This window comes from Budorcas taxicolor, chromosome 8 (genome assembly GCF_023091745.1).
Source record: "Budorcas taxicolor isolate Tak-1 chromosome 8, Takin1.1, whole genome shotgun sequence".
NCBI classification, from domain to species: domain Eukaryota; kingdom Metazoa; phylum Chordata; class Mammalia; order Artiodactyla; family Bovidae; genus Budorcas; species Budorcas taxicolor.
This window is the reverse complement of record NC_068917.1, coordinates 10,981,159-11,007,621: the sequence shown is the minus strand read 5'-3', so window position 1 is coordinate 11,007,621 and position 26,463 is coordinate 10,981,159. Positions and strand designations below refer to the sequence as shown.

At 46.8% G+C, this 26,463-nt stretch overlaps 1 protein-coding gene across 1 annotated transcript; it reads left to right on the top strand.

Moving 5' to 3' along the window:
- The first annotated feature begins 227 nt into the window (after positions 1-227).
- Positions 228-9,504, top strand: LOC128052816 (L-threonine 3-dehydrogenase, mitochondrial). The gene is made up of 8 exons (XM_052645376.1): positions 228-411; positions 2,379-2,421; positions 3,071-3,141; positions 5,326-5,475; positions 5,571-5,743; positions 6,637-6,727; positions 8,506-8,775; positions 9,365-9,504. The coding sequence occupies exons 1-8, from the start codon at positions 228-230 to the stop codon at positions 9,502-9,504; spliced, it is 1,122 nt and encodes a 373-aa protein (XP_052501336.1).
- Positions 9,505-26,463: the final 16,959 nt, after the last annotated feature.

The window sequence follows — 26,463 nt, the reverse complement described above, 5'->3', positions numbered from 1 at the left end:
TTCTTTACTACTAGCGCCGCCCAGGAGGCCCTTCATTCTTTCTGATGGCTGAGCAATATTCCGCTGTATATATGAATCGCATCTTCTTCATCCGTTCATCTGTTGGTGGGCTCTTGGATTGCTTCGATGTCTTGGTTACTCTAAATAGTAACCAAGCATGAACATTGGGATGCATGTGTCTTTTCTGAACTCCGCTCCTTTTGCGTTATAGGTGTGTCACAGAGAGCATGCCAGTTGTTCGGATGTTGCGGCAGGTTGCCTGCTGGATGCTGCAGAGCCCAGCCTGCGGCTGCTGGGCTTCTGTCCTACCCAGTAGGCTTCTGGGCACCTCTCCTCGGCAGATTCCAGTGGATGCCAACTTCCACTCCACTTCATTCTCGGAAGCAGACCAGCAGCGTGTCTTAATTACAGGTTGGGTTTTTTTTTTTTTTTCTTTCTCCCGCCTTTGTGGCTTCATTATTTTCTTTGTGTGTGGCTGTATATTCGATTTTGGAATGTCTTAACATACCACCAGGTAACATGTATTCTTCAGAAACTCCCTATCTACTCTTGGCTTCCTCCTCAATTGTGCAAATCCCTGGTGCTTATTTTGTCGCTGTTGACAGGGCTTGGTTTCCCTGCCCAAATCTTTTGTCATCTGAAGAAAGGACCTGGGAACCTGGGGATGAAAAAGCTACTCTGGGCCTTGGTTCCCCTTCCCTGCTCAAGATCCAAGGTGTGTGGACAAAACTTGGACTCTGGAGTCTGGCGCATCTTTCCGTGGCCAGGCTCCTCTAGCCAGGCAGTTTCTGCATATTTGTGTCTTGGAGACGGAGCAGATCGCCAGGGCCTGCCTGGGGCTCAGAGAACTTCTCGCCATGACCTCATGGAGCCTGGGTCTCATTGTCCACAGACTGGCTCGCCAACCCCTCTCACCTTGTGTCCACCCAGCGTCCAGTTCTGCATCTGCTCCCTGCACATTTGACCGTCTGCCCACAAGTCCTTGCAGCTGACCCAAGCCCCCCGCTGACTGATTAGCACGTTCTTATTGTCTTCTATTTGCCAGAATTTCATGCCTTGACTTCACGTCATTATCCATCTTACATTCTTCAGTGTGTGCATATTTCTCTCACTACCACCACCCCCTCCTCCTCTGCTGTAAATGGGTTTCAAGTGAGGTCGGCTCCCTTAGCACTTCCCTCCCTGACTCTCCCAGCGTCTTGTCCGTGTCTTTGATTCCCTCCTCCCGCCGCCAACAAAGCACCCTCCAGGTGTCACTGCCAGTGCGCTGGTTTCAGTCACCTGCTTACACGTGATCACAGGAAGTCCCACAGCCTGCATCTTCCTGCCTGATTACTTTCTCCCAAAATGGAATTTAGGGTTGTATTCCCCTAAATGTGTTCCTAGACCCCAGCTCTCCCATGTCCACCCATGGCATTTGTAAGCATGCAGATTAAGATGCTGTAATCATTTGTTTAATGTTCTTAGCACTTCCTAACCCACCCAGTTATCTACTCTTTTTTTGGGTGACTTCTTGGTTTTTGCCTTCTTTCTCCATTCCTATTCCACTGCAGGTCTAATGGAGGAGGGTGCTCTGGATAATCCCACCAGAGGTTGATATCCAACTATTATATCTGCAAATAAACTTATTTACAAAACAGAAACAGACTCATAAACTTAGATAACAAACTTATGATTATAAGCATAGGGTGGGAAGAAACAGACTCACAGACTTAGATAACAAACTTATGATTATAAAGGTAGGATGGGAAGGATGAGGGGAAGGGACAGTTTGGGATCAACGTGTACACACTGCTGCATTTAAAATGGATAACCAACAAGGACCTACTGTATGACACATGGAACTCAGCTCAATGTCATGTGGCAGCCTGGATGGGAGGGGAGTTTGGGGGAGAATGGATACTTGTATATGTATGGCTGAATCCCCTTGCTGCTCACCTGGAACTATCACAACATTGCTAATCAGCTATACCCCAATACAAAATAAAAAGTTTCCTTAAAAAAAAAAAACGATTACATGTGACTTTAAGTGTTCTGGTACCCGTAGGAGACAAGCTTCATAGCCCATCATATAACAAAGCCAAAGCTGCTAGTGAGTTCCTGGCTGGGTGGTGCTCTTGCTCTTCTGTGACTGTTCTCTTCCTGTTCCCTGACTTTCCCTTAGCCACCCCTCTGCTGGAGAATGTTCTGTCTCTGAAACTCATCTGATCTGATCTCTGACCTAGCTCGGAGAAGATGATTCAGTTCCATCGGGCCATCCTGGGGCTTCACCTAATTAGCTAAGATTACCAGTAGAGTTTTATTCTGTTATTACATCCTGGGAATAATTGAACTGGTTTGATTTAAATTAAAGTTTCATTTTTTTCTTCTTTATCCAGGGGGTCTTGGCCAGCTTGGAGTGGGTCTTGCTAGCTTTCTGAGGTAAGAGCTCTCAAAGTTGAAATTTAAAATCTGAGTTTGGGGGTATGTGAAGTTTCTCTTTGCTCCTGTTTAACCACTGAATCTGTCTTCTCCCCTCTTGCTCCTGAGTCTTTTACGATATTGTATCTAAATGACCGTTTGGAATGCATTTCACTGTGCCTCTTAGTATCACAGGCTTTGCCTCAGCTCCTTGACTCAGTGTCCCCCGTCCTGGTCCTTTGCCCTCTGCCTATTCTAGGTTGGGCAAAGTAAGACCTGCCTCCAAATGGGTCAGTCAGTTTTTTGATGTTTGGGGACTGAGAGAAGAACATGTAGTAACTGAAAAGGAACAAGGTGGGATTTAGAGAAAATGGGATAAAAGGAAAAGAGAGGAGAACAGGGGGGAAGAGGGAAGGACTCTGGGGCCCTGGGAGGACACTGGTGACAGGTGCATGGGCAAGGGTGGGGTAAGGTGTCATCAGGAGATGCAGCCCCAAGCGTGGCTGGGACCGCAGGGCTGCTGGTTGAGGATGGAGAGGAGGAAGGGCTCGCGTATAAAGGTGGGATTTGCGGCCAGGCAGTACATGGCAGTTCCTCTGGGCAGGATGGTTTTCACAGGACCTGGTATGTCCTCAAATATACCGTCTCATGTGTTTAATTTTCCCTTTAGGAAACGATTCGGGAAGGACAATGTGATTCTGTCTGACATTCGGAAGCCCCCAGAACACGTCTTCCTTAGTGGTAAGAGGCTCTCAGAGCAGTTGGAGAGGCAGCCCGTAGGATTCGTATCATCGCTCATAACCAGGCTTGTGAATTAAAGGAGGAGGAGTATCTGAGGCACACTCATGCTCCTTAAAAATGTTTCCTGCTTTTGGATTTCCCTGGTCATTAGGTGGTTAAGACTCCATGTTTCCAGTGCAGGGGGCATGGGTTCAATCCCTGATCAGGGAACTAAGATTCCACATGCTGTGGGGGTGTGGCCAAAAAAGAAAAAAAGTTTTGTGTTCTTGCCCTCATTAGTTCTGTAAAATGTCCTTGGTATAGTCACTGCTTGATCGGGTGACCCAAGGACAGGGGAGTTCATTAGACCCTGATGTAGAGTCATGGAGTAATATCTTTGGAAATAATCTGCAGCCATATCTGTGGAACAAAAATTCGGATTCCTACCTTTCAGAGTTTTTAGTAAACTTAACTCAGAGAGAAAGCACACAAAAATCAAGTTCTGAAATGAGGAAAAGGAACTTTAAGTTCTGGAGAAATTAATCCTCCTACTTCAGCACGGGCTTGCACTTAAACACCTGTGCACACGCACGGACCTCAGACTCCTATAGTCGGATTGTTTACCACCTCAAAGATGTTTTTATGTATTTTTTATTTTTTTGACGTTCCCGAGAACATATTTTATTGGGTAAATATGTGCTTTGCATTCTTATTGTTGCTCTAACCTACATAAAATAGTAACTTAAGAAATTAAAGTTCTAGAGGTCAGGTCAGAAATTAAAACTCATTTCATTGGGTTGAATACAAGATGTCTGGGAGAGCTGGATCCCTCAAGACGCTCCAGGGAAGATGGCGCTGGCTTCCCAGATCACTTCCTCATCAAAAATATCTTTATAACATCTCCTAGTCCTTCCTGGTTCCGTGTCAGTCTTTTGTGGTCCACCTTAGGGAAGAGCGTTAATGTGCTGAAAGTGGGGGAAATCGGCGTTGCAGAAATCTGGCTCTACCTCCAGCCTAACCAAGCGTGTTGAACCCACAATTCGTGGATTATTTATATCACGGTGGGTTTTTGGCTTTTGTAAACCCATGTTATCTATTCCTTTAAAATATGCAGCTTATTTAAGCGGAGTGAAATCACCAGGTGCCTGCGGTTTGGCGTGAACAGCATCAGCTCAAGCCAGCTGCCTGGTTTTGATCCCAGTTCTTAATCTTAATTCTGTTTGATTCCGACAAGTTACTTAACCTCTCTTGGCCTCAGTTTCCTCCTCAACAAAATACTCACCTCAAAGTTTGTTTGAGAGTTAAATATACAGTAAGTCCCCTACTTTCAAGCTGCAAACTTTCAAAGATGGCATGCGAGCTTCTGTATGCCAGCTGTTGTTCTGTACTGTTGTGCTTTTCAAGGTGCTAGACTGTCAGATTAAAAAGGTTTTATTTTTTGTTTGTTTTTTATGTATGTATTATTTGCATTAAAAATTCTATAAACCTATTGCAGTATAGTACTATGTAGCCGATTGTGTTAGTTGGGTACCTAGGCTAACTTTGTTGGACTTATCCCTGGGTTTGGAAGTTCCTCTGGAGAAGGGAATGGCAACCCACTCCAGTATTCTTGCCTGGAGAATTCCATGGACAGAGAAGCCTGGTGGGCTGCAGTCCGTGGGGTTGCAAAGAGTTGGATGCGACTGAGCAACTAACACACACATGAACAAATGGGACTTAGGACGTGCTCTCAGGATGCACTCGCTCCTATGTAGGGGATTTCCTGTACAGGAAGCCCTTAGAATGGTGCTCGGCAGGTATAAGTCCTGTGTAAGACTTAGGTGTTGCTAACCGTGGAGTGTGTGTGTTAGTAGCTCAGTCGTGTCCGACTCTGTGACCCCGTGGACTGCAGCCCGCCAGGCTCCTCTGTCCATGGGATTCTCCAGGCAACAATACCGGAGTGGGTAGCCATTCCCTTCTCCAGGGATTCTTCCCGACCCAGGGATCCAATTCAGGTCCCTTGCATTACAGGCAGATTCTTTACCATCTGAGCTACCAGGGAATCACCTGGGGGTTGGGCTTTGTATGCTGCATAAGAAAAATGCTGAGTTGTGTCTGAATAGTTGTTACCAAGTTGGTAGCAATGGAATCAAAATCAATGGGAAAACCTGTTGAAGTTTTCAGCCCCTGAACTCCTTCACTTGCCTGATTCACTGCTCCTTGCAGGCCCGTTTATTTATTCCGACATCCTGGATTACAAGAATCTTCGGGAGATTGTGGTGAATAACCGCATCACCTGGCTGTTTCATTACAGCGCCCTGCTCAGCGCAGTGGGGGAAGCAAACGTGTCCCTGGCCAGAGCCGTGAACATCACTGGTGAGTCTCTGGGTCGTGCCCCAGATGCCCTGTTTGCCGGATTCCCCAGTTCCTTGGGAAGAGGTTTCCCAGGTTATGATGGCTGCTTGTTTCAGGACTGCACAATGTCCTGGACGTTGCCGCAGAGCATGGTCTGCGATTGTTTGTGCCAAGCACCATCGGGGCGTTCGGACCTACTTCTCCACGGAACCCAACCCCTGACCTCTGCATCCAGAGACCCAGGACCATCTATGGGGTGTCCAAGGTCCACGCTGAGCTTATGGGCGAGGTAAGCATCGCTTGGCAAGGCAACTCAGTGTCTCCTTTTCTGTTTTTGTCTCAAACACCTGCTAATTCATCCTTGGAGAGGACTTCCTCCCTCCTCCAATCCCTGCCCCCAGAGATGCTCAGGGAGTAATTGTGTTTGCCAGGTGGCCGTAGCCATAGCTCCAGCCGAATCCTCAGCCCGTGCTAACATTCAGCACTTCAAGCATGCCCCCTGAGTGGCACCCCTCCTTCATTTGCTGCCCATCTTACTTGTTGGCACTGTTCTTCCAGGCTCCTGATATTACTATTATTAGAGCTAACTTTAACTTCAAGTGTCCTTTTGGTTTTCTTTTTTAATACACTTTGTCTTTATACTTGTATAGCACATCTTTTTTTTGTCATGCCTCGTAGCTTATGCTTATGGGATTTTAGTTTTCCAACCAGGGATTGAACCTGGGTTCTCAGCATTGAAAGTGCAGAGTCCTAACTACTTGACTAAAATGTCCATAAAAGGGCATTTTAGCCAGTGTCTGACCCTTCAACTGATGTATCACAGTGACCATCTTTCCCTGTGCTCTCCCAACACTACCTCCTAGGACAGGATCATGGAGGTTTGTTCAGGACAATGAGTAGGGTCTTCCTTCCAAAGAAAGGCAGAAACTCCCCACTGTCAGCTGATCTATTATTTACTGTGTTGTCTAACGTTGTTATCACCAGAATGGCGATTATTTGACAATAACAAACTTCAGGGTTCTTTGTTAAAGAAAAATGACTATTCTCGGGTCTTCATTTCCTTGAGGAGGATTTTAAGATGACTATATGGGGAGATGTTTGAGGAAAAGGCTGTTAATTCTTTGCATTGCTCTACCTGATTTAAAAGATTCTTTTTGAAGTTAAGTTTTCTCTTTCTTGTAGTATTATTATTACCGGTATGGATTAGATTTCCGATGCCTGAGATATCCCGGAATCATTTCTGCTGACTCCCAGCCTGGAGGAGGAACAACTGGTAGGGTTGCGTTTTATTTCTTTTTTATGTAAAATTAGCTTTCTATTTGCCTGGTGCAGTGGGGATGGATCTGCTGTCATTCCAGCCATATGCTGGCTGGGGTCTTCGCATCCTTTCCGAAAAGTGCGTCTGAGAAGCTCATTGAACCCTATTGACTTAAATTTGTTCAGGGCAGCCCAACCAATGCTGTAAATCCAATGGAATTTACCACCCACAGTGCCAGAATCAAACTGACTAATTTCACTAAGCATACTACCTTCCAAGTTCATCCATGTTGTCGTAAATTGCAAAATTTTGTTCTTTTCTATGAGTGAGTAGTCCTCCGTTGTGTACATTAGCCAAATCTTTATCCATTCATCTGTTGGTGGACATTTACATTGCTTCCATGTCTTAGTTATAGTAAATAAAGCCGCAGTGAATGTTGGACTGAGTGTATCTTTTCAAATTAGTGTTTTCTTTTTCTCTGAATATGTACCCAGGAGTGGAATTGCAGGGTCATATGGTAGCTCTATATTTAGTTTTTTGAGGAACCTCCATACAGTTTTCCACATTGTTATCATTTTGGACTTGAGTATGCATTATGTTCAGTAACTCCCACATCAGAGATCCTTCCCATATGAGGGGTTCTGAGATATAACATAAAAGATACTTGGCAACATCCGAGGGATTTTTACTATAGCTTTGTAGTATTGTCTGAAGTCTGAGAGGCTTGTACTCCAGCTTTGTTCTTTTTCCTCAGGATTGCTTTGGCAATTCTGGGTCTCTTGTGGTTCCATATGAATTTTAGAATTACTTGTTCTAGTTCTGTGAAAAATGTCATAGGTAATTTAACAGGGATCACATTAAATCTGTAGAGTGCTTTGGAGTAGTATATGGCCATTTTAACAATACTATTGTAATTCTTTCAATCAGAAGCATGGGCTTTCTTTCCATTTCTTTGAATATCTTCAACTGAAATTTGAGGAATTTTTTTAAGGGATTTTAAAAGAGCCTTTGGGTTTGCTGCTGCTGCTGCTAAGTCACTTCAGTTGTGTCCGACTCTGTGTGATCCCTTAGATGGCAGCCCACCAGGCTCCTCTGTCCCGGTTACTTTTAAAAATTTGCCTAATGCAGTGCTTCTCCAGAAAGGCACTAGGAATCCCTGGGGATCCTTGAGTCAGACCCTCTCAAGGGATCCAGGAGGTCAAAACAATTTTCATATTAATGCTAAGATATTATTTGCCCTTTTCACCATCCTTTTCAAGTATACCGTGGAGTTTCTCACGGGCTGCCTGATGTATGTAGCATAGCAGGCTGAACACAGAAGCACAGATGCTCACTATTTCCTATTAAGCCAGGGAATAAAGAGATTTTTCAGAATGAAAACACACCATTCTCCTCACTAAATTCTCTCTTACTTGGAATCTATGTTCTTTCACATGTAATATCATACATATGAATGTGTGGGCTTCTTATCATTTTTAAGTGTAGAAATATTTTTTAAAGTTCGCAGTTAATTTCTGATATGGTTGGGGTTGCTAATTTCTGATACAGTAGCTGCTGCTGTGTGTGTATAGGTACTCAGCCGCTCATTGTGTCTGACTCTGTGCAACCCCATGAACTGTAGCCCGCCAGGCTCCTAAAACTTACCTTAATCAAACCTTTTTGGGGGCTCTCAGTGACTTTTAAGCCCACAGAGAGTTTCTGAGACTAAGACATCTGGGAACCACTGCCTTAATCCAAGAGGCTCACTCATAATTTTTGTTATAAGATGACCCTCAGACAAGCTTCTCTTTCAGACTATGCGGTCCAGATTTTCCATGAAGCTGTCAAGAATGGCAGATTTGAGTGCAACCTGAAACCCGACACGAGGCTCCCAATGATGTACATTGACGACTGCCTCAGGGCCACCCTGGAGGTCATGGAGGCCCCAGCGGAGTCCCTGTCCATGAGAACCTACAACATCAGCGCCATGAGCTTCACCCCCGCGGAGCTGGCCCAGGAGGTGCTCAAGCATATCCCAGAGCTCCAGGTCACCTACAACGTGGATCCTGTCCGACAGGCCATAGGTGGGTACACCGCTGCACCCACCTCAGAACCAAAGTTCAGCTGCAGTCCGCCGCGCGAGTCCTCGAGGACATACACCGTGGAGGAGAAGAAGAGCGCAGTGGCTTTCCCAGGGGCCCGACACCTTGGGAAGAAGGAGCTGCTGTAGCACCAGAGCTGGCAGATGGCACAGTTTTGGGAAATGATGTCCAAAGTGGGTGGACTAGAGCTGTCCAAATAAACAACTTGTCGGCCACTTGCCAGTTTAAATATCAAACAAACAGACATAGTATGAGAGCAGCCCTGGGTTCTCAGAGGCTGTGACTGTGCCCCTGTGTGAGTGCCATGCCATCTGAACATGGCAGTCCCACCTTACAAGTCTGCAGCGGACTCTCCTAGTAGGTGACAACTCACAGTGCCTGGCAGTAGATAGAGGCTTCTAGTCTAAGAAGGTGACTGTGTGTGCCCGTAATTGCTGCTCTGCTCTGCTCAAGGGAGATTTCAAAGAGAACGTTTCTTTCATGGCATGTTGGCCTTTATTTAAACTGTTCTAGACCCTTTTGCAAACCTACAGCCTGAATAACTTAAGCTCTTTTCCATGTCTTATCCTAGCGGATAGTTGGCCAATGAACTTTGATGATAGCAACGCTCGGAAGGACTGGGGATGGAAGCACGATTTTGACCTCCCGGAGCTGGTGACAACGATGTTGAACTTCCACGGTTCTGAGAGCAGAGTTGCCCAGGCTAACTGAAGGGGCCGGAGGAAGAGCTCGTGAGCCCTGGGTGGCTGTCCAGGGAAAGCTATAACAACCCTGAGGTTCCAGACCCCAAGGAGTCTCGATGATGTGGGGCTGAAGGACTAATTGGATTGAATTTTCGCAGCTCATATTGAACTGCCACATGGAGAAATGACTTGGCTTTAGCGTCTTCTCGATGCTGTAGGTTTGGTGGTAGCCCTTCTGAATCTTTGCTGTTTGCCTAAACTTGTCCACATCACAGAATGAAGACTTAAGTCACAATCATTTCCGTTTCCTTAATTAAGATGAAGTGACCACTTCTGGGAAGATATGTGACATTTGTATTAAATTAAACTTAATTTAAATATCACTCCTAAGACTCCATCATTCCCTTGACCAAGACCAAAGATTACTTTTTAAAGACCATCAAAGATAATCTCCCAATTTAAAAGAATTCTTTCCTATCCCATCAGAGCCTAAAAAAAGTCTGTGTATTAATCCCATGTTCACAATGTTCAAGAGATTTTAACCTGTCAAAAATGATCACTTCCAATTTATTTTTCCCTAAGAAGATACACTGCTGCTGCTGCTGCTGCTAAGTCGCTTTAGTCGTGTCCGACTCTGTGCGACCCCATAGATGGTGGCCCACCAGGCTCCTCTGTCCCTGGGATTCTCCAGGCAAGGACACTGGACTGGGTTGCCATTTCTTTCTCCAATGCGTGAAAGTGAAGTCACTCAGTCATGTCCGACTCTTAGCGACCCTGTGGACTGCAGCCCACCAGGCTCCTCCGTCCGTGGGATTTTCCAGGAAGAGCACTGGCGTGGGGTGCCACTGCCTTCTCCGTGAAGACACACTACCGGTAGAAAACTAAGAATATCAGAGATGATCTGACTGTCAAGGGGAGCATCTCTCACTTTGATTGCCTTCCTGCTGGTGAGCTAGGGGGTAGTGACTGGGACTTTGATCCCTTACCTGCCACGTCAGGCTCTCCTGAAGCTTGTCTAAATGTACAGGTTTGGGGGCTCCATGCCTTCAGGTGGACTCAGTTGTTGGAGATGTGAATCTCAGAGGACCATGGGTTAGTCTCTTCCAGCACTGGGCCCCCAAATTTAGACCAATTCCAAACATGATTTTCTAAAGAGGACTTCCTTACAACAGCCCTTCTATGCACTCTTAGATGAGCTTTCAAAAGAGCTCCACTAATCCTCTGAAGGGCTTCTCAGGTAGCTCAGCAGTAAACAATCTACCTGCAATGCAGGAGACATGGGTTCGCTCCCTGAGTCAATCCCTGGAAAATTCCCTGGAGAAGGAAATGACAACCCACTCCGGTATTCTTCCTGGGAAATTCTGTCCTGGGAAATCCCATGGCCAGAGGAGCCTGGCGGGCTGCAGTACCTCAGGCTGTAAGAGGTGGACGTGACTTAGTAACTAAGAAACAAGCAAACACTTAAATGGAAATGGAAGATGGAAAAGGACGGAGGCTTGTGTTCCCATCATCACTCTACAGGGGCATTCACCTGCTGTTCAGAGATGCTCACTTGCCCATTGTGGGGAGGGGGGTCTATGCTCTGCCCCCTCCCCTGTCCCCTAGTGCACTGAAGTCTGCCGAGTGCTAGGTCTGCAGGATTCGTAATCAAGGACCTAAAGGAGACCGATCGCCTAGCAACTAGGCAGTGACACTTTAAATGTTTCCCTTCTTTCCTTCATGACACTTGAACATGAGCCTGTCTGCTACACTGGAAATCCACAAGTCTTCCAAATAAGTACAAAATGTGAAAATCTGATTTTAGAGGGGTGTTTGATTTGGGGGAAAAGCTTTGCACCTGGAGGAGAAATGAATTCTGGCCGTCGATTTGCCTGAGGTTGTGGATCTTGCCCGAGTCACTTCCTGTCTTGAGTCTCCACTTCCTCACCTGTGAGAAATAGCGTGAGCCTGGCTGCAGCTTCCTGACTTCCAAGGCTGCGGCTTCAGTCAGGGGACTAGAAACAAGACCATAGTTAAACATTTCCTGAAAAAGTAACATTGGGTATGTTTGAAAGCATATCTGTAAACATGTAATTTACGGGGTATAAGAAAACCAACTGGGGGATAAGAGGAGGAGGGATAAACTGGGAGCTTGGGATTGACATATGCACACCACTATACATAAAGTAGGTAATTAATAAGGACCTACAGTTCAGCACAGGGAACCCTACTCAGTACTCTGTAATGACCTATATGGAAAAGAACCTTAAAAAGAGTGAATATATATATATATGTATAACTGATTCACTTTGCTGTATACCTGAAATTAACACAACATTGTAAGTCAACTATACTCCAACAAAAATTACAAAAAACAAAACGGCCACAACCCACAACTGTGCTCAGGGACCACCCATTCTCACAGGCCGCCTCCCTCCCCGCCCACACTTTCCTTCTCTTATGTAGATTTTGCTCATCAGAGGGGGGCCTGGCAGTGTTTCCTCACTTCACTGGTGAGACATTAAGGCTCTAATGAAAGATGAATCAATATTTCCAGTCCTTCTCCTCCTTCAAATAAACCATTATCGAAATACCTTAATGAAAAAATATTTTGCTTAAAATTACTCAGCACATTCATATTAAGCAAAACTGTTTGGTTGTCTTGCTGCTGCTGTTGCTGCTGCTAAGTCACGTCAGTCGTGTCTGACTGTGCAACCCCATAGACAGAAGCCCACCAGGCTCCTCTGTCCCTGGGATTCTGAGGACTATGTAAAGCTGAATTGCACATTTCCAGTCAGTGAAAGAGGTAGAATATATATATTGCAACAGTTTGACAATTTCTAGTTTTCTCCTTAAGTCATTGAGTTTGGGAGTGGGGGAAACTTTTGCTAAGTATCTTCCATATGCTTTGATACTAATTTTGCAATGTTTGGAAATAAACTCTGGAAATGAACTGCTGTGCTGATGTATTTATTCAGTCTTGAAACAGATGGGATTCTGTTTGAAAGGGAGAAATGATTTTTAAGAATCTTTCTGTTTTAGTAAAAGATTAAAAAAATGTCCCTGTTCATACTGAATTTTGTATAATTGTATGCAAACTGTTTTCAACACTTCTGTTTAAAGATGTTTTACAACTCTCTGGGAAGATTTCTTTGCATTGATAAATAATAATAATACTCAGTGAGTGTTTCTGTTTTGCTATTTAATATCATTTTTCACAACAAATATCAGGGAACCCAGATTGACTTCATAATTAAAAACATATATCCCTTATACCTCTCATATCCCCAGTAGAAATTTTAAAACACTGATTTTAGCATTTCTCCCCCTTTTCACTTAAAAGTTGGGTGCATAATTACTACCTTTTTTTTCCTGATCCAAGGTACTCTTTCAGAAGTTCCTGGGTTACTGTTGTTAAGTTGTGACTCTTTTGCAACACCGTGGACTGTAGCCCACCAGGCTCCTCCATCCGGTCCATGGGATCTCCCAGACAAAAATACTGGAGTGGGTTGCCATTTCCTATTCCAGGGGATCTTCCTGACCCAGGGATGGAAACTGTGTCTCTTGCATTGCAGGCAGACTTTTTTTTTTTTTAATCACTGAGTCGCCAGGGAAGGCCTTTCCTAGGTTAATAGAACAATGGAATTCTCATATGCACAGGTAAAGTGAAAAGTGAAAGTTGCTCAGTCATGTCCAACTCTTTGCAACCCCATGGACTATACAGTCCATGGAATTTTCCAGCCCAGAGTACTGGAGTGGGTACCCATTCCCTTCTCCAGGGGATCTTCCAAACCAGGGATTGAACTCAGGTCTCCCACATTGCAGGTGGATTCTTTACCAGCTGAGCCACAAGGGTACAGGGGTTAATAGTCAGCCGCCTGTTGCTCTGGCTAAGCCATGAGAAAATCACCATGGGAAAAAAATAAAAGCAAAGTAATAGCAATACAGCATAACCCAGATAAAAGCACATTGGGTTGATCAGTTGGGGTTGTCATTCCCTGCTAAGCTAAAGAAAAACAGTGTGGACCTTGGAACGCTGGGTCAGCACAAGTTCATAACACTGCTTGTGCACACATGAAGATGTTTTCCCAAGGCATATGCGGGTCTATGACCTCCAGCTAGGTGATAGCCCTTGTACAAGAAAATAACAGAGATAGTTTAGAGTAATCAATAACCAGAGATCAAATTACCAACATCCGTTGCATCATTGAGAAAGCAAGAGAGTTCCAGAAAAACCTCTACTTCTGCTTTATTGACTATGCCAAAGCCTTTGACTGTGTGGATGACAGCAAACTGTGGAAAATTATTCAAGAGATGGGAAACCAGACCACCTGACCTGCCTCCTGCGAAATCTGTATGCAGTTCAAGAAGCAAGAGTTAGAACTGGACATGGAACAACAGACTGGTTCCAAATCAGGAAAGGAGTATATTGTCAAGGCTGAATATTGTCACCCTGCTTACTTAACTTCTATGCAGAGTACATCATGAGAAATGCCAGACTGGATGAAACACAAGCTGGAATCAAGATTGCCAGGAGAAATATCAATAACCTCAGACATGCAGATGACAGAAGTGAAGAGGAACTAAAGAGCCTATTGATGAAAGTGAAAGAGGAGAGTGAAAAAGTTGGCTTAAAATTCAACATTCAGAAAACTAAGATTATGGCATCTGGTCCCATCACTTCATGGAAAATAGATGGGGAAACAGTGGAAACAGTGACAGACTTTATTTTGGGGGGCTAAACAGTGGAAACAGTGACAGACTTTATTTTGGGGGGCTAAACAGTGGAAACAGTGTCAGACTTTATTTTTGGGGTCTCCAAAATCACTGCAGATGGTGACTGCAGCCATGAAATTAAAAGACGCTTACTCCTTGGAAGAAAAGTTATGACCAACCTAGATAGCATGTTGAAAAGCAGAGACATTACTTTGCCGACTAAGGTCCATCTAGTCAAGGCTATGGTTTTTCCAGTGGTCATGTATGGATGTGAGAGTTGGACTGTGAAGAAGGCTGAGCGCCGAAGAATTGAGGCTTTTGAACTGTGGTGTTGGAGAAGACTCTTGAGAGTCCCTTGAACTGCAAGGAGATCCAACCAGTCCATTCTTGCCGGGGGCCAGCGTGAGGAACTCCGCCCATGGCAAAGGTCATGAGGAAGGAGGCTTGGCATACGCAAAGGCGTGATCAAGCCTCAGGAAACCCCCTGTTTCCGAGCATCTAACCCCAAAACCAGACTCTGTTTTATGCTCTCACCTACACCTCTGACTTTACGGGGGGCTCTCCCCCATAACCGTTTCTCTCGGAGAAGGAGTAAACGTGCAGCTCCAAGGCAATAAAAATTCCTGGGTGTGACAAGAGTGTTTCAGCTTACGGACTCCTCTGAAGGTTATCTAGCCCACCTGTATAGGTTCGTCCAGCCACATGTGATTGTTTACAGCCTCCCAACCTGAGAGGCACGAGATGTTTTAGACTTACTAAAGGCAAATTCTTTTGGGGAGTTAGAAATTATTAGTATAGTGGGTTGGTTAGGAATTATATTGGTGAAGGGTTTTTCATTTGTTGTGTCAATAATTGCTGCTAATTCCCTGCTCTGGGTGGGACGAGGATGTCTCAGGTCAAACCTCTCTGCTGACAGACTAGCTTGTGTGACAGGATTATCCATACTCCTGCCACTACGCACATGATTGTTTACTACCTCTCAACCATAAACAGCACAGAGAGTTTTGGAGTATTTTGAGAGTCTTAATTAGCATAGGGCCTTTTCTTGTTGAGTCAATGATTGCCGCCAGGCCTCCATATCCTTAGGCACCTGGGAATATATTAATCAATGTATTTGGAATATAGAAAAGGAAATATAGTAGTTTTTAAGGTTAGCAATACTAGACTTTTTGAGTTAATGGATTTTCTCTTTTGTAATAGATCACTGTGCTTTGTTATAAATCACTGTGTCCTTACTATGTAAAAATGTAACTTTATCACTCTCTTAAGACTAAATAGATCTTAAGGGGAACATTGGTGAAAGGATTTTCATTTGTTGGGCTGATGTTTGCTGCTAAATCTCCATGTTCCTGCCCTTATAATGAATATAACTAGCATATAGGAGAAATAAGTATTAACCTTTAAGATTAATCATGTTAACCTTGGGTTAAATAAATTCCTTTCTTGATTGTAACTCACTACACCCTCACCCTATAGGAATGTAACTTTATTTGGAGGGTGGTGCCTGGTTTAAGAAAAAACACCTTTGGAAGAAATAAGTTTTTTGGTTATCAGAAAGAAAGGATCATAAAATCCCTAAGACCTTTTTATGTAAAGCACCTGATTTTGATAAAGGTCAGGACTGCTGACCCCCCCCGTGACTCTGTATTCATCCCTGTATGTAACAAAAGGTATATAAGCAAACCCAAAAATAAACAAATGGGATCAGTTTCCGGAAAGACTGATTCCCCCATGTCGTTCTTTCTTGCTCCCGTTTTTCTGGCTGAATTCCCATCTGGAGCGTGGATGCTATTCCACGTAGACCAAGTTATTCAGCCTCTTTTTCTACACTATCTCCTACTACACTATCCGTTTCTAATCTCTCTCTATATCTGTGATTAAATATGTATTTTTCCAAAGACGCCGATGCCGTCCCCACCTTCGAATCACCCTGGATCCACTGGGGCTGGACCCCGGCACATTCTGAAGGAGATCAGCTCTGGGATTTCCCTAAAGCTGAAACTCCAGTACTTTGGCCACCTCATGCAAAGAGTTGACTCATTGGAAAAGACTCTGATGCTGGGAGGGATTGGGGACAGGAGGAGAAGGGGATGACAGAGGATGAGATGGCTGGATGGCATCACTGACTTGATGGACGCGAGTCTGAGTGAACTCCAGGAGTTGGTGATGGACAGGGAGGCCTGGCATGCTGCGATTCATGGGGTCGCAAAGAGTCGGACACGACTGAGCAACTGAACTGAACTGAACTGAAAATCACTGCAGATGGTGATTGCAGCCATGAAATTAAAAGACACTTGCTCCTTGGAAGAAAAGTTATGATCAGCCTAGACAGCATATTAAAAAGCAGCGACATTACTTTGCCAGCAAAGCTCCGTCTAGTTAAAGCTATGGTTTTTCCAGTAGTCATGTATAGATGTGAGAGTTGGACTAAAGAAAGCTGAGTGCCAAAGAATTGATACTTTTGAACTGTGGTATTAGAGAAGACTCTTGAGAGTCCCTTGGACTGCAAAGAGATCCAACCAGTCCATCCTAAAGGAAATCAGTCCCGCATATTCCTTGGAAGCACTGATGTTGAAGCTGAAACTACAATACTTTAGCCACCTGATGTGAAGAACTGACTCATTTGAAAGGACCCTGATGCTGGGAAAGATTGAAGGCAGGAGAAGGGCATGACAGAGGATGAGATGGTTGGATGGCATAACCAACTCAATGGACATGAGCTTGAGTCAACTCCAGAGTTGGTGATGGACAGGGAGGCCTGGCGTGCTGCAGTCCATGGGATCACAAAGAGTTAGACACAAATGAGCTACTGAACTGAACTGAATCAATAAAATGGGAGATGTGACTGGGGACACAGGAGGCTGACTTCATTTTAGCACAACAGATACTCTCTGCTTACCAAGACACTAAATAAAAGTGATGTGGCTCTGAGGAACAGGGCTCTTGATCCAGGAGGTCTTGAGTGCCCTGGTCCTATCTTTAAAATTTTAATTCTGTCTCTAGTTTTTTTTTTTGTTTTTTTACCCTCAAACTGCATCAACCACTCTCGATCCCTACGTGCTGTGCTGGCTGTAGCACAAGGGAAGCCCAAGAACACTGGAGTGGGTAGCCTATCCCTTCTGACCCAGGAATCGAACCAGGGTCTCCTGCATTGCAGGTGGATTCTTTACCAACTGAGCTATCAGGGAAGCCTCGCGCAGATAAAAGCATTTGCTAAAAACAATGGGCCTGGGACTTCTCTAGTGGTCCAGCGGCTAAGACTCCATGTTCCCAGTGCAGGGGACTGTCCATCTCTGGTCAGAGAACTGGATCCCCGATGCCTCAACTGAAGATCCCGCGTGCTGCAGCTAAAACGTAGCAGAGCTAGATTAATTGATTAATTAAAGGGGGGAAAAACAGTGCCTATGGCAGAACAGGTGCCCTGTTATTAGTTCTTGTGAAGTCTGGATGCTCACCTGCCTCCCCATGAAGCCAGGAGAACTCTGAGGGAAAGACCCAAGAATGGCATTTCGCTTTCTCCTTTCCTGGAACCTGACACAGGCAGGATGAAAAGGACACATTCAGAGCCCCGGAAGCTCACCCCTGCTTGAAGCCAGGAGCAGCAGAGACCCGGAAACGGGATGCGTTTCTTCCTGCTTTGGTGACAGGTTGCTGGGCTCTCACCCATGCAGCCATCTGGAAACCTGTCGATCCGGTTGCTGCTCACTGAGCGTTTTCACCTTTGTGTGCTTTGTCGCTCAGTTGTGTCCAACTCTTCGCGACACCCATGGACTGCAACCTGCCGGGCTCCTTTGTCCATGGGGATTCTCCAGGCAAGAACACTGGAGTGGGAGTGGGTTGCCATGCCCTTCTCCAGGAGATCTTCCCAACCCAGGGATGAAACCCAGGTCTCCAGCATTGCAGGTGGATTCTTTATCGTCTGTGCCGGGGAAGCCCGTGAATACTGGAGTGGGTAGTCTATCCCTTCTCCAGGAGATCTTCCTGATCCAGGAATTGAACCGGGGTCTCCTGCATTGCAGGCATATTCTTCACCAGCTGATCTACAAAGAATGCTTTGGCCTTCTGCTGATGCTCTGTCCAACTCCACTGCCTGGAAACACCTGACTTACCTTTAATGCTGCAGGAATCAAGGCACCAGGATCCCTTAGAAAAGGGAGATAAACCCCCTCCCACGTCCTGTAGCAGCTGGCATAGTGCAGAGCCTGAGCTGCAGGCGCAGCTGAGGAACCCCGTATGAAGGGGACTGTGGGTCTTAGGAGAACCCAGCCACCACCAGTCTGAGGGATCTGGACCGGGGAGAGCCCTGCAGCAGGAGGTGAGGCAGGTGACGAAGGGCTGGGATCGGGGCATGTGGGCAAGAGACGGGAACATCCAGGAAAAGGAGAGGGAGCCCAGGCGAAGTCCTCCAAGTCTGTCCCCAGAGTCTGGGACCTGTACGACGGCATGCCTGGCGCCATCCAGGACGGGGAGGCCTTTAGGCGATAACCTGATAAAACACCTGAGGAGGATCAGCCAGGTGGAGGAGACACGCGAGGCGGGGCGTGGGGAGGGTGCAGAGCTGTCACGCCCTCCCTGAGCGTGCCACCCCCAGATGCTCCCTGAACCCCTTCAGTCAGGGTTTGAGTGTGAGTGTGAGTGACTCAAGTGAAAGTCAAAGTGTTAGTCCCTCAGTCGTGTCCGACTCTTTGTGATCCCATGGACCGTAGCCCACCAGGCTCCTCTGTCCATGGGATTCTTCAGGCAAGAATCCTGGAGTGGTTTGCCATGCCCTCCTCCGGGGGATCTTCCTGACCCAGGGATTGATTAAATAGGGATCAAAAAACACACTCTCAGCTGCACATAAATGCTACATTTTTCAGAGTAGAAGGCGCTGGCTTTCATCAGATTCTCAAAGGGTCCCTCTCCAACACAAAGGGTAAAGAAGCACGATGTGAGGGGTCCTCGTGTATACATTCGGAGGAAAATGCAGACAACTCACGTTAGGGGGCACATCTGGGGGGCTAGGCTGGCCGTCTTCCCCCTCCCCCCGCCACTCTGCCCCAGGTACCAGGCCACAGCTGGACAATCGTCCACAGCCCCAGCTGTGGTCGGCCAGAACAAAGCACAGTAGGTCGTGTGCCCATGCCTGGCGCAGTTCCCAGGCCCCACTTAGCTTATCAGCCTCTCTGCCCTTGCCTTGAGGCTCAGACCTTGTGAGCCGATAGCATCCTCTCCTCCTGCCAGAGTCAACATTGCCTACGAAGCTGGTGGCGCTCCCAGAGAGGGGGCTGGATGCTGTCATGTCACCGAGGTGCCAGGTGTGTTTGGCCTCATCTCAACAGGCCCCTTTGACTTCTCTCCTCATCTCCTTGCTCCCGAGGTCCTGTAGTGCTTAAGTGGGTCAATGGATCCAAGGATGACAATTCTTCCCTGCCTAGGGGACCCTGGGGGGGTCTGTTGTCAAGACCCAGCATTTTCAAATCTCGGCCCCTTGGACGTTTTGTCTCACTGGTGGGAACCCTGGTAGAGCCTGTGTTTGCAGACACCAGAGCCGTGTGCAGGGGAGCAGCATCCCGGGGCAGGCAGCTCTGAACCTGTGCTTAGCGAATGTCCCCAGCTTGTGATGGGACACAAGTGGAGAGGAGACAGTGATCAGTCGAGTATCTGCGGGCTCAGGAATTCTATGTGCTGTCAAAGCAGCCAAGGCCTCCATCTCCGTGCCAGCACCGTGTCATACAACAGAGATTTGCAAAGATGCCACGCCAGCGTTCCTGCTGTGTAACCCCGGAAGAAAGAAGCAAGTTCTGCACGTGGTTAAGACTCAGAAGGCATCTGTCGAGAAGTATGGACTGTGCATTGGGGAAATCGGGTCAGGCTGGCTGAGCCAGTTATTACAGGAGTAGTTTATGGCAAAAATCGTAGCTAAGGAACTTAGAAACATGAAAGGCCTTGACTTCTCATTCTTTGTGCAATTAATTTCACAAGCGGGAAGGAGGAAAGCTATGCTGGTTGTTGCTGGGAAATGAGAACAAATAACCAGGTCGGAAAAGGTGATATTGGGGGTAGATGCAACCCAGCAACCTCAGTTTAGATTGAACAGAGAGTGGGGGCTACCAGTTCCTCACCTGTGAGCAGAGAGCAACCTGAACCCTGAACTAGTCTGCAAGTATGACTGTGAACAAAAACACCCGAGCGGGGCATCAGGAGAAAGTGTGGGAAAGGCACATCCTGGAAGGGCAGGCTGAAAATCTCCACCCAGGGCTTTCCTCTGGGTGCTGGCTCATAGACGGCCGTCTTCTCACTGTGTCCTCGTGTGGTGGAGGCAAGGGGTCCCTCGGGCGGGGGGGGGGGTCCTCTTTTATAAGGACTCTAATTCCCCTCTATGATGGCTCACCCTCTTAACCTAATCACCTCCCAGAGGCCCCATCTCCTCATCCCCTCACAACCTGGGTTAGGATTCAACATGAATTTTGGGGAGACACCAACATTCAGTCCATCCAGTTTAGCCGCTGCTGCTGCTGCTGAGTCGCTTCAGTCGGGTCCGACTCTGTGCGACCCCATAGACAGCAGCCCACCAGGCTCCCCCGTTCCTGGGATTCTCCAGGCAAGAACACTGGAGTGGGTTGCCATTTCCTTCTCCAATGCATGAAAGTGAAAAGTGAAAGGGAAGTCGCTCAGTCGTGTCTGACTCTTAGCGACCCCATGGACTGCAGCCCACCAGGCTCCTCCATCCATGGGATTTTCCAGGCAAGAGTACCAGTTTAGCTGATGCACCCTTAAACCAGGGAGACCCCAGTGACTCTCTGGGTTACATGTATGCTTGATTCTGCCTGTTCTCCTGTCTTGCTACTCAAAGTGAGGCCCACCAGCTGCAGCACCATCCCTGGGAGCTTGTTAGAAATGCAGACTCTGAGGTCACAGACCTGTGAGTCAGAATTAACAGGAACCCAGGCAACTCTCAGGCACACGGACCTTTTGGAGAAATGCTGGTAAGCTTGATCCCAGAAAAGGTGTGGTCAAGGGAGACACACAGTCGTGGTTGCAAATCCTGTCTCCACCCTCCCACACAGGTGACCCACTGCAAGTTACTCACCTCCTCTGAGCCTCAGTGTCCTCGCCTGCAAAATGTGGACAATCACAGTGCCCAGTGTGTAGGACTGGAAGACGAATTGCATAGGCTGGTGTATGAGAAGATCCTGGTGTGTAGTGGGTTATTGGTGGATAAGAACTCTTTTTCTGGAGCTTTCTTCCTGGCTCTGGAATGGAGGTTCCAGGTATGCAGCTGGGAAAACAGTGTATTTCCTCAAATGGATGAATTACTCCCAGAAGAATTTTTGCCTTTGAACTAAGGTGTTGGAGAAGACTCTTAAGAGTCCCTTGGACAGCAAGGAGATCAAACCAGTCAATCCTAAAGGAAATCAACCCTGAATATTCATTGGAAGAACTGATGCTGAAGCTGAAGCTCCAATACTTTGGCCACCTGATGCGAAGAGCCTACTTATTGGAAAAGACCCTGATGCTGGGAAAGATTGAGGGCAGGAGGAGAAGGGGGTGACAAAGGATGAGATGGTTGGATGGCATCACTGACTCAATAGACATGAGTTTGCACAAACTCAGGGAGATAGTGAAGGTCAAGGAAGCCCGGCGTGCTGCAGTCTACAGGGTCACAGAGATTTGGACATGACTGAGCGACTGAACAGCAACAACACTGGTGCAAGATATTGCTTTGGATCATTTACAGAACCTCACACCTGGGACTGTGCCCAGGCAGCGCCCTTGTGCACTGGGACGAGGTTGACCAGTGTCGGAAGGGCACTCCCTGAGGTGGGGAAGGAGATCCAGCCCCCGCCCACCTGCCAGTGACCACGTGGCCAGCGGTGGCCCAGCCCCTCAGAAACCCAGTGGGTGATTAGATCTGTCCAGGCGCAGCCCGACACCCACAGCAGCTCAGAGAAAGGACGCAGGAGAGAGGAGCAGAGGGGCAGGTTCACATCAGCCATTTTAGGAGCTTGGCTGGAAAGGGAGAGAGATCTGTGATAGTTGAGAGTCAAAGGATTTTTTAAAAAGATGAGAACTGAAATGTTATGGGGGTAGGGGTAACTAAACTAGCATTTATTCAGCACCTGATATTGTTTCTATAGCTTTACTTTTTATTTATTTTTTTATTCTTTTCTAAAAAATATAAATTTATTTATTTTAATTGGAGGCTAATTACTTTACAGTATTATATTGGTTTTTGCCATACATTGATGTGAATCTGCCATGGTGTACACGTGTTCCCCATCCTGAACCCCCCTCCCACCTCCCTCCCCATACCATCCCTCTGGGTCGTCCCAGTGCACCAGCCCTGAGCATCCTGTATCCTGCATCGAACCTGGACTGGCGATTCGTTTCACATATGATAATATACATGTTTCAATGCCATTCTCCCAAACCATCCCACCCTCGCCCTCTCCCACAGAGTCCAAAAGACTGTTCTATACATCTGTGTCTCTTTTGCTGTCTCGCATACAGGGTTATCGTTACCATTTTCCAAATTCCATATATATGAGTTAGTATACTGTATTGCTGCAGAAGGCAATGGCACCCCACTCCAGTACTCTTGCCTGGAAAATCCCATGGACGGAGGAGCCTGGTAGGCTGCAGTCCATGGGGTCATTAGGAGTCAGACACGACTAAGTGACTTCACTTTCACTTTTCACTTTCATGCATTGGAGAGGAAATGGCAACCCACGCCAGTGTTCTTGCCTGGAGAATCCCAGGGACGGGGGAGCCTGGTGGGCTGCCGGCTATGGGGTCGCACAGAGTCGACACAACTGAAGCGACTTAGCGGCAGCAGCAGATACTGTATCGCTGTTTTTCTTTCTGGCTTACTTCACTCTGTATAATAGGGGAAACTGTATGCTAGAACGTATCTACAGGAAAGTGCATACAATTCTAAGTCCAGTTTAAGAAATAATTATAAAGCAAAGTCCTGTGTGGCCACCAACCAGCTCAAGAGGCAGAACCACACCGGAGCCCGAAGCCAGTGTGGACCGTGGCCTCCCAGCAGGAGACCACGCATGTCCATGGTACTTTCTTAGTGCCCCTGTTTTAGGCAGGAGGTTCAGGTAGGTTAACTACCTCCCCCAGGGTCACACAGATCATAAGCAGGAGAGCAAGAATTCAAACCCATGCGTATCTGACTGCAGAATGGGACTGAGGAGCAGGGCTCCTGCATGGGAATGGGGCAGGCTGAGGCCCAGGCCAAGGTGAGGTGGGCAGGGCGAGGCATGGACCCAGAGCCAGAACTTCCTGAGCAGGGGAGCATGGAGGAGAGGTGAAGGGGGAGCCCGGCCCACAGGCATCTGTCCTCAGGTCCCCCGACTGTGCCTAGCATCCTTGAGTCTTCCTGAAACACAGAGAGCTTGGCAAGGAGGTCTGGCCCATCCAGATCACCAATGAGAGAGCATCCATGGGAGTGACAGAAAGCCCAGGGGAAGGATGGACCTTCCCCCCAGCGGGAAGGGTCCCAGGGGCTTCAGGGGCCCTTGCTCTCAAGAGATCTGGGCTGCTTCCGGAGGAAAATGCTCTGCTGGTTGGTCTGAGGTTCATGCCGGGTTTCAGGTGAGATAAGACAGATAACAAGGCACTGATCAATGGCAGGTCAAGGTAAACCCCACTAGAAAGAGTTAGCAGTCATAGGCGGCCACATGGCCATTATGCAACCTTCAAATCTGATTCCTGCTTTTCCATAAGCACCTGGGAATTTCCAAGACTTGTTTATATAGAATTAGAACCTCTTACGTGACAGAGGTCACACCCACCTTGCCTTCCATCTGCCCAGTTCCCACCCAAGCCCTGCAAGGTAAAGTTTATTTTTAGTTTCTTATGCATCTTTTCAGAGCTTTGAAAATGCATATCCATGCAAATAAAATACTGGAGTCTTGTCCCCTCCTCCCTCCATTTAACATGAGTAATCAATTATATACTTACTGGTTTGCACCTTGCTTTTTTCCCCTCATTAAGAAAAGGTTTTGGCAAAATGCACATACCATGAAATTTGCCATCTTGGCCATTTTTACGTGTACAGTTCACTGGCATTAGGTACACTCGCAATGCTGTGCAACTGTCAGCATCATTCACTGCCCAGCTCTTTTCATCTTGCAAAACTGAAACTAAACTACAACCCTGTTCCCCGCTCCTCCCGCCCCTTGCGACCTCCGTTCTCCTTTCTGTCTGTATGTATGCATTCGACTCCTCAGGTGCCTCACGGAAGTGGAATCACACAGTACTCGCCCCTTTGTGACTGGCTTATTCTGCTTAGTACAGTGTCTTCAGGGTTCATCCATATTGCAGCCTGAGCTAGAATCTCCATCCTTTTAAAAGGCTGGATAGTATTCCGTTGTGTGAGAGACCACATTTTGATTTTCTGTTCCTGCATCAGTGGACACCTGGCTTACTTCACGTGGTAGCTCTTATAAATAATGCTGAGCATACAAACATCTGTTTGAGTCCCTGCTTTAAATTCTTTTAGTTAAACACCCAGAAGTGCAATTGCTGGGCCATCTGGCAGTTCTATTTTCAAATTTTTGAGGAACATCCATACTGTCTTTCACAGCAGTTGTAACTGCTGTTACATAGAAGGTAACATACTGTGTTACATTCCCACTAGCAATGCATGCAGAGAAGGCAATGGCACCCCACTCCAGTACTCTCGCCTGGAAAATCCCATGGACGGAAGAGTCTGGTGGGCTGCAGTCCATGCGGTCACTAAGAGTGGGACATGACTGAGCGACTTCACTCTCACTTTTCACTTTCATGCATTGGAGAAGGAAATGGCAACCCACTCCAGTGTTCTTACCTGGAGAATCCCAGGGACAGGGGGAGCCTGGTGGGCTGCCATCTCTGTGGTTGCACAGAGTCGGACACGACTGAAGCGACTTAGCAGCAGCAGCAGCAGCATCCTCATAGGTATGAGGTTGTGGTTCAATGCAGTTTTGATTTACATTTTTCTAATACTTAGTGATGTTGAGCATCTTTCCATGTGCTTATTGACCATTTGTGTATCTTCTTGCAGAGAAGATTAAGCCCTATGCGCATATGGTTGTTGCGGGTTTTGTTATTGAGTTTTAGGAGCTCTTTAAATATTCTGGATATTAATCTCTTATCAGATATGTAAGTTGCAAATATTTTCTGCCATTCTCCTAGTTTCTTTCATCTGTTGATCATGTCCTTTATTTCTGATGAACTTTATCTTTTTTTGTTTGGTCATCTGTGCTTTTGGTGTTGTAGCCAAGAAATCATTGCCAAGTGGAAAGTCATGAATTAAAAAAAAAAAATCAAAATTAATACAAAAGAGTCCATGTGAAAAAATGATCAAAACCTGACCAAGATGGATATTGCATGACTTAACCTTCTTCACCTCAGTGTGATCTCAATCACTGTGTGTTCAATCCTGTCTTCCCTGAAAATGTTGTTATTTTCTTCATATAGAACTTGGGGGCATTGATTTTGACCTTTAAAAATATTGCGTTAAAAATACCAGTTGTCTTGATTACTGAGGTTCCTGATGCCCCTAACATTTTGTGCCTGAGCTGAGTTCCTCCCTCCGCTCACCCTAACACAGCCCTGCTCCGCACACAGAAGCTAGCCAGGCTCTCTAGTCATCTTCACGTGGGGCCAGCTCTCCTCTAAGGCTGGACACCCACCTCCGCAGAGAAGCCCTCTGCTCTGTCAGCAGTCAGCAGACAAGTGTTCACTGCACTAGCTCATCCTGATCTCCACCAGGGGCGTGTTGGCCTGTGTTTAACAGCTGGCTCTTGGCAGAGCAGGGATGGCCAGTGTGAGCAGTTTTCCATGACGTAGTTTCTTCCTCCATGTGAAAGTTCAAGCCACAAACAAAAAGATGTTGCTGAAATCAGAGCTGAGAAGAGCTGGCAATGGGCAGATCCAAGCCACGGGAGGTATTGAAGGGAAAGCCTGTGGCCAGCGGGAGAGGGGACAGCGCCTCCCCACAGGATGTTGTCACTGGGCTTTGAAATTGCAACACATCAGCCAAAGGTTAACTGGGATAGCAAAGGAGATTTCATGCAGGAACTCGGTTCCCCAGGGGATGGAGAGGTTCTGAATCACCAGGGACCATGTAAGTCCAGGAGCAGGCCCTCCATCCCTCGGCTGAGAGAGAGGAGGAGGCGATGGTAGGTACCAGAGCCAGGGGCTTGCGTGGCAGTGCTGGAACTCCAGATGAGATGGAGATGCTGTTGGACATGCTGCCAGAGGGAGGGATGAAACACCCTGGTTTCTCTTCTTCTCCTGAATTTTCATCCCCACC